The 13,720-nt window shown below is 35.6% G+C and overlaps 1 protein-coding gene across 3 annotated transcripts in view; it reads right to left on the bottom strand.

Moving 5' to 3' along the window:
- Window positions 1-13,720, bottom strand: part of LOC138697996 (uncharacterized) — a 500,028-nt gene that overhangs the window by 277,380 nt on the left and 208,928 nt on the right. For all 3 annotated transcript variants that reach the window (XM_069823660.1, XM_069823671.1, XM_069823650.1), the window contains one exon: window positions 7,178-9,530. In XM_069823660.1, coding sequence (XP_069679761.1) covers window positions 7,178-8,246 — 1,069 coding nt within the window. In that variant the 5' untranslated portion in view covers window positions 8,247-9,530. The remainder of the gene's footprint in view (window positions 1-7,177; window positions 9,531-13,720) is intronic.

Below are 13,720 nucleotides of genomic sequence, written 5' to 3'. Positions count from 1 at the left end.
TCAGCGTTTATCGTATTCATAAACCAGTGTTAGCGATAGGATATGATTTGAATTCTGTACAAGTAACCAGTGGATAGTCGGGGCTAGCTTAGTACGCTCGTAGCGCGTGCTGCGAAATGTCTATGAATAGCACCTTTACTGATTAGAGGCAGGCGTTCTTGCATCATATATAACCGTCATCAAATCATTTACAGACGGTCAGAAAAAATTTACAGATCAAGCGCAAACCAATCACAAATCACATTGAGACAAGCGCGTTGAGATAGTTCTGTTTTACCTTTATCCATTGGACTGGCAGACGCGTAGTTTTTGCATTGAGATTTTATATTTCTGTGTGTATCTATATTTGGTTATTAAAATATACTGTGAAATTTGATTACATCTTCAATATACTAGATTAATAAATAATTTTATAGTACATGAGCATTCGTGCAGGGATGGTTTGAAATTTTTTTTCGCTGATCATGCGTAGTACTTGAGGTCGGAAGAGTTTTCAAACAGTTGTGAAACCATCACAAACTCACTGCAGAAACATACATAAGACAAATTACTTGGTCTCGTCAACCTTTTCCGGCTTCATATAGGCCTCCATTTTTCTCTTGTAGCCAGTGCTGTCATGGAGGCCATACGGGATCATACATCGTATAGGAACCTACAATTTATTTAATTAATCGTATGGGGAAAAGAAAATTTTGTCTGTACAGAGCCATACGGCATATAGGTGCCTACGTTTTGTACGCGGAGATCTGTACAAATCTTAGATCATCTCTTGCTGTTCCTAATGTATTTTGTTTGATGTTCATAAACAAAAATTGTTCACTTCTGCAGCACTGGAATCCAGAATTATATAAAATAATGGTTGAAAAACAAGAAGTGCTGCAACTACACACCCCAAGATTGATCGAGACAAGTGTGCATCTATGGTGGTGCTACATGGTGTATTCTTTAAAGCAAGCTTGTTGTACAATTAAAATGTTAAGCAAAACAATTTCTTTACTTCTTTAATATTAAAAAATCATTAAATGACAGTCGGAGAGATAGAAAGAGGAGAGTAAAATATATTTCAAGGGAGAAAACAAAGGATGAGGGGTACGGCCAAGAAAAAAATTACCATGACAGCACTGCTTATAGCCTACTACGTGGCTTCATTCTACTATACCGATTATATACCAATTTTAACCTTTACTTGCTTCAGCACAGCTGCTTAAAGTAATAATATGGGAAGTAATACGAATAGAACCTAATATATAGGCCTACTGTACATAAGAATTTCGAATGCACCAATAACATGCAAATTAGAAGTGGAACGAAAAATTGTCTATCAGGTATGAGAATTTTAATTATTTGGGCAACAAACTGGCGTAGCTCAGGCGCTTGGCTGCCGATCCGGAGTTGCGCTCGGGTGCGGGTTCGATTCCCGCTTGGACTGATTATCTGGTTTGGGGTTTTCGAAGGTTTTCTCAACCGGAAGGCGAGTGTCGGGTAACCTATGTAGAATCCTCTGCCTCATCTCGCCAAATACTATCTCGCTATCGAGACGCTAAATAACCCAGTAGTTGATACAGCGTCTTTAAATAAACAACTAAGAAAAATCAGTCAAACAGCAGAAGCAAAGAAGCAAACTGACAAGACAGCACAATTATCAGGATGTATGAAAGATATCATTTGGTGCAACAAATATTTGACGGTCGAAAGTGAAGTAAACAATTTTAATTATGGTTTATTTAATGACGCTCGCAACTGCAGAGGTTATATCAGCGTCGCCGATGTGCCAGAATTTTGTCCCTCAGGAGTTCTTTTACATGCCAGTAAATCTACTGACATGAGCCTGCCGCATTTAAACACACTTAAATGCCATCGACCTGGGCCTGGATCGAACTCGCAATCTTGAGCATAGAAGGCCAGCGCTTTACCAACTACGCTACCGAAGCCGACGTGAAGTAAGAATTTTCTAAATATCAGTTAGATTCGAATTTTCTATGTCCACTTAAAAATTGAGGCTAAACTAGCGCTGAGGTAGTTTCCTTCGTACTCCGCTTATATACCTTGCATATACAAATCTGTGACAGGTTCGGTTTGATTAGTTTAGGATTTTGTTATGCCTTGCATGACGTTCAACTGCGTCTCCACAAAAAAAATTGTATATTAAACGATTTTCACTTTCAAAATCACCGAAACTACTTCAGCGCTATTTCATCCTTGGCGTTACTACTTTACTACTTTACCTCCATCATAAATTGTAGGGATATGGCCTATAGGCCTAGCTGTTTTGTTATAGTTGCGGTTTATTGTTGTACATAAATAATCAATTTCTTTTTTTTTTTTTTGTTATTTATGTCAATTTGTTCTATGTATGAGCTTTTGCAGTTTAAAAATAAATAAATAAATAAATAAATACTGTATATATATATATATATATATATATATATATATATATATATATTTATGTCGTTTTTCGTAATAACGATGAAATAAGAATGACAAGATAGAAAATTTGTCCCAGAATCTCTCTGTGCATTAGCTGATGTATTTATTAAACTTACATGTTAAAGGATTCTGCAGTTGACAGACTTAATGCAATAAAAAAGCAGAGGTAACTAATACATTCTCCGACAGTCACAAGTGCGAGCGGTGAAGAGTAAAAGAAACTAATAAATAGGATCTGGGTGACCACATTTATTGCCTGGCCTATAAAATATTCCCTACCGCTTCCTTGTATTCGTAACTGGTTCGAATTCTAATTAATCGACATCTGATAGTGTGATACTTCTTCGCGATGCGCCAATTTAAAACTCCGAGCCTCGAAGCAATCTGCGATGGCTTTTCCAAGTACAAACCTAAACATTACCATCGACGTGCTTGTTAACAATTCAACTGTCATTCTTTTACAGCTCACAGCTATGTTTTGAAAGCTTGTTCATATTCTTTCTTTGTAGTCAATGGTTTGTTATGTAAAAAAACCTGTTTAAAATTTAATAGATTGGCTTCTTACTTGAGTACAGTTTTAAATTAAAAGAATTTTAATTTGTAACCGCGCATTTTATTTGAGCTTTGAGACATAACGTAACAGTCTAGACGTCGACTATTTATTTCGTAACTGCTACTTGGTATCGTGACGTAATTTCTAGCAGATTTATGAATGTTTTACGTTTATTTTCTCTCAATAGAATTCAGTATTGGCTGTATAGAACAACTAACAAGGTATTCCAATGGAGCAATGAATATATACCGGCAATGGTTAGAAGAATGTTAGTCCATTACGTTTTCGTCCATTCGTAATTTGGTCTTAATTTTACGTTTGTCCAGTTACATGTTTGTCCTGGTTCCAATATTTTCCGCAAATCTTTCGTCCATGTCATTTTAGTATTATGTGTAATTTCGTCATATATATATATATATATATATATATATATATCTGTTTAAAATGTGCTTCTAGTATATGAATATCCAAAATCAATCATGATTGGACAATATGAATATTGAACTAAATTTTTGTGGACTAAATATTTCTGGACGAAATTTACTCTTGAACTAAAATGCTATGGACTTATTTCACTGGACTTCATGTGTTAGTCATAGAAATTTGCACGAAATGTTGTATTGGACGAAAATGTTCGGACAAACATTCCTGAAAGCTCGGCAATAAATGCTTGAAAAATTCGAAGTTATCAAGGAAATTAACAGAATTAGAAAATGTTCTTTTTTTTTTCTTCGTCGTTCGTGCTAATCCATTAAGAAACATGAGCTACAGACAAAACCACTATCAAGTCTGCTGCTAGATAATATATTCACCTTCAAACCAAGCCTTCAAATATCTCTTAGTTCAAAATCCTTCGCCATGTAGGCCCTAATTCATATCCCATCCCTCAGTTTTGTACCATAGAGATTCCTGTCCAGTGCATATCTGGTCACGTCGTAGTGTTACGTGGTCATGCTAGTAGAATTTACTTCACTATAGAACTATAGCCTACAGTGTTACGGGTTTCTTGTTTTGTTTTCCACCGCTATTCATTGCATGTAATTTTCGATCAAACTCCGATAATAGAATGAAAATGTATTTGTTGCTGTTGTAGTTTAGTCAACTGTCCGAAGACAGGTCTGAAACTCACAAGTGATACCAGCAAGGCACCACTTATGAGGCAACTAGGCCAGGTGATGAAAAACTTTATGATTGTGGTTATAACAATGAATCTGATTTTATAATGAATTAGATTAATCTATAAAAACAATTTCAGTACATCACCGTAAAAGATAGCAAGTCTTAAAATTGATGTTTCTATAATAATATTGTTTTCTTTAAATCTGGTTTAGTCTTTAATAAGAGCTGCGTGTTTCTGTTGCAAAAATTTACTCGTGCGTAGGTCTATTATTGGACCAAGTGATCACTCTTGCTTAAAATATCCAGTACCATATTGGAATAATTTTACCGTATTTACTAAATATTTACATATTGGAGGAGAAACTTTATACACATCATTGTTTGCGCATCATCAGATAGTATTGGTGTAAGAATAAGATGATGCAGAAAGAGAGGAAGAAATAGATCTCAAATATGGTTGCAGGAAATTAAGAAAGCAATGGAAAAAAGAGGACTACAAGAATGGGAATGAAAGGATACAGGAAGTTGGAGGAAGAAGATAAAAGTGTAAAAATTGAACTCAGATGCTCTTATGCATTGTAAACCTATATAATAATAGTAATAATAATAATAATAATAAGAATAATAATAATAATGCTATCCTAGGCATTATTTGAATCATGAACATTTGCTTTCAAACTCGATACAATTTCTGTCCTCACTGCTGTGTATCATTACTAGATAATGACATGTGACACGACTCCATTTAAAAGTGGTTGACATAGCATAAGACTACCTTTTAGGACAATACAAAAAGAATTGCAAGACGAGGATCATAACTTACTTGTTATGAGGTTGAAATAAATGTCCAACTTCCATAACACTAGATTTGAAGTCCCAAGCTTTGCTATTTGATCTGCAGTTGGAAGCTTTAATTTTATATAAAATAAAACTTCTGTAATGCAAATTTATTGCAGACTTAAATGCAATAAACTGCAGGTAAACTATAAATTCCACCATTTCAGGTGCAACCAAAATATTTAGCATTTTCGCCCTGTTAATTTTTTTTTTTAATTTCTTCTTATTTCATGTTATACTAATTAACATTATGTAGTCACTCTTAAAGCTGTTGTACTAGTCTAAGTATTATTTGCACAAGACGTACGGTTCACTATGTTAATACAGAATGTTAACACTACTTGTCAGATTCGGAGAATTCTGATGAAATGAGGGAAGACGTGATCTGAACCTTTTCTGACAAACGGTCCGACCTAATTATCAAGCAGAAGTTGGCGTTTTAAGACAAGAGTGTTTCTTGCAGAAAGAGCTGTACGACAGAACGTGGATATGTATCATTTCATGCACCGTAACGCTGCAGGTATGTGAAAACAAAGCCTAATAAACATTGAATGGAAATATCGATACTGAACTTGGGTGGTACTTGTGTGCACGACAATAAACTGAGTAATACAGAATATGAAAATAATGTATGGTTAAGTTGAAACAGATAATTTACAGTTGAGATTAAATTACTTAATAGATCTATCATTTTCGCTCTCTTATCTCATCATAGCACCCCAGTTTCAGAAGAAGTTATACAGACTCGCTGTCCCTGTTATTGCCATCATCATCTTTCAGAATGTTTCCCTTTAATTAATCCGGAGTTTCGAACAAACACTGTAATTCGCCAGTAGCGAAGGTTTTTTTTTATATCATGCCGTATAAGGTGTTTACCTGTCGATTCAACTAGCAATAAATTTCGAAATACCAATTATAGATTGTTCCCATTATCAAAAAATGAATATTTACATTCTTAACTCTTCAGATTAAAGAAATATTAACATTTTGGTGGCCGTTCTTCATTTCTTGTTAGGACATACGCTACTAACCCTTGTTTTTGTTTCTCTAGTCAGTTTAAGTAAATAAATGTATAGATTTTAAAACATTCTCTTCCTTATTTAATAATATGAATTTAGTTACTAACTGTAATGGAAGGGCTCCCTGCAAATACAAGGTAGCTCCACTTTTACAAATTTGTGGAAAACTATAAAAACATTCTAAAAAATTGAAATTTTAACTGAGATTCTTTCCCTTTTCAGAGTATGTCCTAGGTACCTAGGAGGTTCATTTTATCACCCAGTCATTTATTATAATCAGCAATTTAGGAAGGAGTAAAATATAAACCAATAATGGAGCTGCCTCATTTTTGCAATAAAATTTGATGTAATTTGCCACGTTGCCCACTGAACACACAATTACTGTGTCAATATCATAAACTATAATACAAAATATAGCAGATATATTTGTACATATACATATATATACATATACATACAGGCTGAACCATAAGTAATGTCATTTCAGGGAGTTATTGATTTAGATATTTTAAAGAAAATATTTTAGTACAATTTTGCCCGTTTTTGCTTCATTTTCAAGATAAAAATTGTTTTATATGAAACATTTCATAGCGTGTTTTGGGAAAGCCATTGATTTAATTTAATTTCCAATATGCTGGGTCATTTTACGAGAGTAGTGTATTACGGTAATAAATTATTGAAAGAATTTTAGTTTTGCCCTTTAAATCTGCATTAATCTGATCCGAACAAAAAAGCATTATAAAATTTCTCTGTATAACGAAAAGTTACATTTGTTCGGATCAAATTTGTACGGAGCAATTCAATTCCTAAACGTTGAAGAAATTAAATTTTTATTATGTTGACACTTCTTTGAAAGCTAAGTACCTTACGTGGATGATGTGTAAGAGAGACGAAGTCTGTTCAAAGTGGCTAAATTAAACTTACGGGAAGAAAATATAGCTAGATATCAATAGGCAATAAATTATATTTATATATAATGGAAAAAGTAAATTCGAAAATTGTTATGACCGACATTCGCAATGTTGTAGATCGAAATGCAACACACTTTAAATGGTTCACTTAAGAATACCTTTTCAATTCTACGTTACTAATGTCAGGATGAAAAAACTTGTCCAAACATTGATATGAAACTGTAGAATAGGGTTGCGGGTGATTACAATGATAATGGCAATGACAACAACCATAAGCTAAAATGTATTATTTCATGCTGGCTGTCACTTACCTGAAGAAGACTGGTTGTCGAGGTATCTGGGATCAGACTCCCTGTCCTGCGCATCCGGGCTGGGCGCGTGATCTGAACCGATGCCGCTGGAACCTCCGCTGGAACCAGCAACCCTCCCGGACTGTCCGGACACGTTGGTGTTGCCACCCGCCTGGGTTCCGGACGGCCCGCCATTCTCGGCAAGGTTCCGCGTGTTTTTCACATTCACCCCTACTATATTGGAGTTGAGACATCGCCTCAGGTCGATAGCCGTGAGGTTGCCCTTCTGACGGTGCACGGTGTCGTAATCCCGGGGAGGCAGCAGTATGGGGGCGTGCTGATGCCGGCCCTTTCCGTCGTTCCCTGCGCCGAGTTTCTCCCTCAGCTCGGCGGCTAGGGAATCGTACAGGTTTGCGATCCTCTCCTGGTGTCCTCCCACACCGCTCAGCCGCTCAGAGGAGGAACCTCCTGAGGATTCCGACTCCCTAGTGCTTGTGCTACGGCCGTCAGAACCTCCGCCTCCGCTGTGAACGCGTCTTGCGGAGGAGTTGGGGGCGGGTCGCGAGGACTGCGAAGGTGGCGGCAAGAGCAGCCCCTTAGCCCTGAGCCGCGTCTCGATCTCGCCCAGCTTCTTCTGATTCTCGGGGCGCTCGATGAGGGTCTGCAACTGCCCTCTGAGGATCTCTGCTGTCTCCACAGAGTCACACCTGTACGCGTGGACGTGGACGGGGCATTTCGTGACAGGATTATACAGCAGCAGTATACAGGATACGATGTCCTCGTCCTGCAGGACGCAGGTCACCGCGTGGTGCGGGATGAAGTGCTTTATAACCTCGGGCTTGCTGCTCTTACTGGTAGGTTTACCCCCAGCCGCGGTGGCTGCTGGAGGAATGTTCTGAATGATTTTGAGTCCCTTGTGGCTGACCTGGAGAGTGACTTTGAACGGTTCCACATCTCGTTCACGCTGTACCAAACTCTTCACTACCGGGTGGATGTATTCGGCACCTCGAAGACCTTTTGATTCTTGGGCACCCAAAAACCAAACGTAGTATGACGACTTCTTGATGTCCTTCCTCATTCTTAATGCCATTACTTGATTGTCGTCAGGAGTAAAATTGTGTTTGAATTCAGGTACGTGACCTTGAAAACATTTTTCTTTTTTTTACAAATATTATTTAAATAAAATTCACCGTCATACGTCCCAAGTCATTCCCACTTAACAGTCCTTACGGTTGTAAAAATGATTTATTGTCACTGTCCACGAAACCGATAAAACAAAATCCGCGCACGCAAGTTTCTTCTATAAGCACTATCCGCCCTTGTTTTTAAAAATATTTATTTCTTGTTTCAACTCATTTAATTCTACGAAATAACCGTAATTTTTCAAGGCCATAACTTGTCATATCCTCACACACCACAGTCGTTTCTCTTCTTATTTGCAAGCATCAATAACGAAGATTCAACGATAACACATTCTTCAACACTTTATAGTAACACTAACTTCACACATTTGTTTAGCAGCAGGTTCAAACATTTTTCTTCGTTACGTCATCAATCACCTTTAAGTAGACACAATGGCAGCACTTCACACAAACACTTAAAATTTACCACTCGTGTCTTTCATGTCTCGAATCTTTGTCGCTGTCGTTGTATCACCGACAACGAGCGAAAGAGAACTAATGGAATGTGTTTAGAATGGACACACCTGAGAGAGCGCTTGTCCTCCCTAAGGCTCCGTAGTAGATGAAAAGGAACAACAAGTAGTAATACTTGCTAATACCACGTGACTTGTTGGCCTCGATTTTGACTGGACATTGCTGCTATGTTGAAGGATTATATCTTATGTTGCAGACAAGCCCGATCTCTCAAACTGCTTCTGCCTTCTGCTACATTCAGGTGTTGGCCTCAATTACGCCTCCTGACGCACAAGATCGTCGACGAGGGCAGAATTCTTATTTCTATTTTAGAGTTAGACGTTATCTATATAGGAACTCGGCGATGAAGCATTTAGTACGTGATAAATGCCCGTTGAGATTTAAAGCAGTTTGCCACCCAATAAATATCAAACAGATCTCTTGCCCTGGAAGATGGTTCAACTTCTCCAAGACGCAGCAGATAATGTTTTTGCGCTCTTCCCCGTTTCGCTTCTGGCCGAGCACTGGATTTACTCTTGAAAGTTATTATACGGAGGCACTTTTACAGTTTGCGAAGCTTGTCGAACTTTCCGATGATGAAATTGTTATTTTCCATCCCGTTTTGTTTAAAAGATGGAACCGTTTCTTCCTCATTCAGTTCCGTTGTGCGGTCCTTCGCGTGTTTCGTTGCCTGCTATGTTCGTTACGGAAAATGACGACGTCCTCTGACGGCTCGCTTACTGAAACAAACAAGTGTAACAGTCATGTTAATTATTGTTGTATGATATCCATCCCCTTCTTCCCACTCTCTGTCTCTCTCTCTCTCTTGCATCCTCTCACCTTCAAAGCCTCAAACATCGCACGACTCTCTCTAGCACAGAAAATCCAACTTTGAGTTATTACCCCAAAATTTTCATTGACTTTTAAAAATACATTGTCATAATTCATACTGTAATGGATATAAAAAATCGATACCAGGGTTATTTCCCGACGTTGGTTGTTATCAAACTTGTTCAAATCTGTACAGTATGATATTAAATAAATAAGGGTAAATATTTGAGCAATGATGCGCAATGAAAGGAAAGTTCTCATGAATTTTGGCACATCTCATACAATAGTGTTTTATGCACTCAAAAAATCGAATGGTTTTATCTCATAGTGTTTTTATGCATTTTTTGAAACAAATCGATTTGGGTTTAGCTTAAATAGTTTGCTTTAGATAAACGAATTTTGGCTCATCTCGTAGTGCTTTCATGCATTTAACAAATTGGATTGGTTTTAACTTCAATAGTTTGTTTTAGAGAAATGAATTTTGGCTCATCTCATAGTGTTTTTATGTGTTTAAGAAATAGGATTGGATTTAGCTTAAATAGTTTTAGAGAAATGAATTTGCACATCTCATAGTGTTTTTATGTATTTAACAAATAGGATGGGATTTATCTTAAATAGTTTTAGATAAATGAATTTTGGCTCATCTCATAGTGATTTTATGCATTTAAGAAATAGATTTAGATAAATGAATTTGGCTCATCTCATAGTGTTCTGATGCATTTAACAAATTGGATGAGATTTAGCTTAAATAGTTTTATATAAATGAATTTTGGCACATCTCATAGTTTTTTATGCATTTAAGAAATCAGATTGGTTTTTGCTTAAATAGATTGTTTTATATAAATTAATTTTGGCACATATCATAGTGTTATTCATGCATTTAACAAATCCGATGGCATTTAGCTTAAATAGTTTGTTTTAGATAGATGAATCGATAACGACTGATTCCTTGTAGGTCTTGAAATGAAATGAGTTAATGAAATGAAGTGAAATGAAAAATGAAATTAAAAATAAAATGAATGAGGAAGAGAGGAGAAATTATCAATTAAAAATACACGATGATAATCACGTTCTTTAAGGGGCTCTCGGGACTTATCTTAACATTTATGTGAGCTCCTAGCTTAAAGGCTAATTGTCCCACTTCGTTCACACTTTTCACTTAAGAGACTTGAGTAAATATTTTGCAAAGGAATTTTAAATTATTTATAATGACTTTATCACCTATCTAAGTATTTGCAAGCATTCCTTTACCATTCTGTATGTCGAAGGTTTTCACATATTCTTACTTCACTTTTTGGAAATTTTCGACCTCATATTAAAAAAATACATTACGGAACTCCCATAATTTAGGAAAACCTGGACATGACATTAACAACGGACAAATAAGTTAACATCATTTATGGTTGCTACGTTAACGCCTGAGTTCTTTTGTTTTACGAACTGTCAAATCCTGCTATTTCTAAACATGGTTCACTGAGTGAGTTATTCTTCATTGTTTTTCTACATAGGCCTAGTTTTCTTATGACAACGCTAAATCACTATGTCCTATACTAAGAAAAACACACCGTCTATTTTATCTTAATTGTTAATGTCAGGTTTTCAGTGCCGAAGTAGGCCTACTGTACAGTACTCAGTTACATGTAGAATACATTTTTTTTTTTATTTACCGATGCCTCCTTCACTATGTAGGCCTACCTTTAAGGCAAATAAAAATATAGATATGAATACACGTTATAAATTACGAAATAATTTTAAATGTGTATTTAATAAATCGAGCAAATAAATTATTACAAGCAATAGTATCATTCGAAATTGATGAGGAACCCAATGGATACGAAACGAAAGAAACCTATAATATAATATGTTACTTCGTAACGCTCATCTATATACTGTTCGTTGAATTTTTAAATGAATACTTATATAAATATAATATACTTATATAAATATTTAATATTTACCACCATTAACTGTATTCAAAACGAGTCCTCTGCAGTTTTAGTTGTGACTTTGGTAAAAACAAGAGCCTACACTAAGCATTTAGAACTAGGGAGTGGCCTTGATTATACGATCAACTTAGCTTCAAAACATCACGCAATACATAGAAGAAACGCAGAACTATGGATACACGTACTCTTCATTACAGGACTTAACATTTTTTCGTCTGGAAATTGAACCAGAGTCTTATGTAAATGTTTACTTACATTTTTATGACTTTGATTAATAGAAATAGCAATGAAAGTTACATAAGAAGAAAAGTATATTCTTATACAGTGTGTTCAAAAGGAATAATAAATATTTCAGGAGGTGATAGTGTGGACTATTCCGAATAAGAGAGTTCATATAAACAAGTGTCCAATTTTCAGTGGGTGTGGCGCATACAACTGGTTGTATATTATGCATAGAAAGCCTTACAAAGTGTACGAAAGACATGCATTATGTCTTATTGATTGTATTTATTGGTTCTTTAATAATTCGTAGCAGTTCAAAGTAATTGTTAAAAAAAATCCTACCACTGACTTAAAAATACTTTTCACCTTTCTGAATAATAATTAGGGACCGTACTCTGTGCCACGAGGATACAAGGTTGAGTTCTATTGGAGTTTTCAAGTGGACGACGCGCTTGCATATGCAAGCGAAGCACTTGACTGACTTCTCACGCGACATCTGTTTGGTCAAATTGGGTAGAACAAAACATGGACTACTTTAACAATTACACTAATATTTAGAATTTAAATTATTTACACTATGTACATTAGAATATGCTATTTTTACTATTTCAACTATCATAAAGAATGTAGGCCTATATTAATCATACCTTATTTACACTTTTATGTAAAGTTGTGCATTATAGTGCAAGGTATTTTATTTAATAATGCTAATATGTTCGATCATTTTTAGCCAACATCCTTTACAATTGTGTACATAGTAAAAATAGTGTATTCTAGTGTACATAGTGTAAAGGAGCTGTCACACTACATTGACTACTTTCAAGTTTCAAATGCCGATTGTCGAAAAACTGAGTTTCGTCTCTAGGATAGGATCTTTCTTCAAATATTTATTAACTTTAGTACAATTTAAATTCTATATTCATTTATTTGTTTGATTTATTTTTACTGGCAAAGTTGGGGTCTTAAAGTCTTGTCTTCCACTCAACCAGTGTACATAGCAAATACTATAAATAACAGTAATAGAAAAAACAAGTCACCGGCGTAGTTCAGTCGGCTAAGGCGCTTGCCTGCCGATCTGGAGTTGCGTTCGGCGCGGGTTCGATTCCCGCTTGGGCTGATTACCTGGTTGGGGTTTTTCCGAGGTTTTCCTCAACCATAAGGCAAATGTCAGGTAATCCATGGCGAATCCTCTGCCTCATCTCACCAAATATCATCTCGCTATCACCAATCCCATCGACGCTAAATAACCTCGTAGTTGATACAGCGTCGTTTAATAACCAAGTAAAATAAAAATAAAAATAAAAAATAGAGAAAACATTGGAATAATAATAATAATAATAATAATAATAATAATAATAATAATAATAATAATAATAATAATAATAGGAGAAAATGTAGATATGTGTAGATACATGTAAATCTAAGAGTTAAACAATTACTATGTACAATCTAGTGTTAAATAAGATAATTTGGACCAAAAGAATGCAATCAGGAAGTAGTCATTCTCTCTCTTTTATATATTTCGGAAGGCTTTTAATACGTATTATCTGTAACTCCACATGAATTGAAAATTGGACACTTGTTTGTACGAACTTTTATATTCGAAATAGTTCGTGCTACAAGCAACTTAAATATTTAGGCTACTATTCTTCTTGAAACGCTCTGTATACATATTCTCCTCTACAATTTCTAAATTACCAATTGTCACAAGCGTGTGAAAGAGAGAACACTAAAACGTGTTCAGTGTCTTCTTCCTTATCGAAAGATTGTCTGATCGATATTCTGGTAGGGACTTAAAACCATTAAGAAAGCCCCATTTTTTCCATATGTTTTCCGACAAATTCTTACAAGTATGTTTTCGATAACTTGTAAAGCAGTAGTACAATACTAAGGCTCATAAAATCCAAAATTAATAGTCTATTGATAAAGAT

The sequence above is a fragment of the Periplaneta americana genome, chromosome 1 (assembly GCF_040183065.1).
Source record: "Periplaneta americana isolate PAMFEO1 chromosome 1, P.americana_PAMFEO1_priV1, whole genome shotgun sequence".
NCBI lineage: Eukaryota > Metazoa > Arthropoda > Insecta > Blattodea > Blattidae > Periplaneta > Periplaneta americana.
This window is presented reverse-complemented; position numbering and strand designations above follow the sequence as displayed.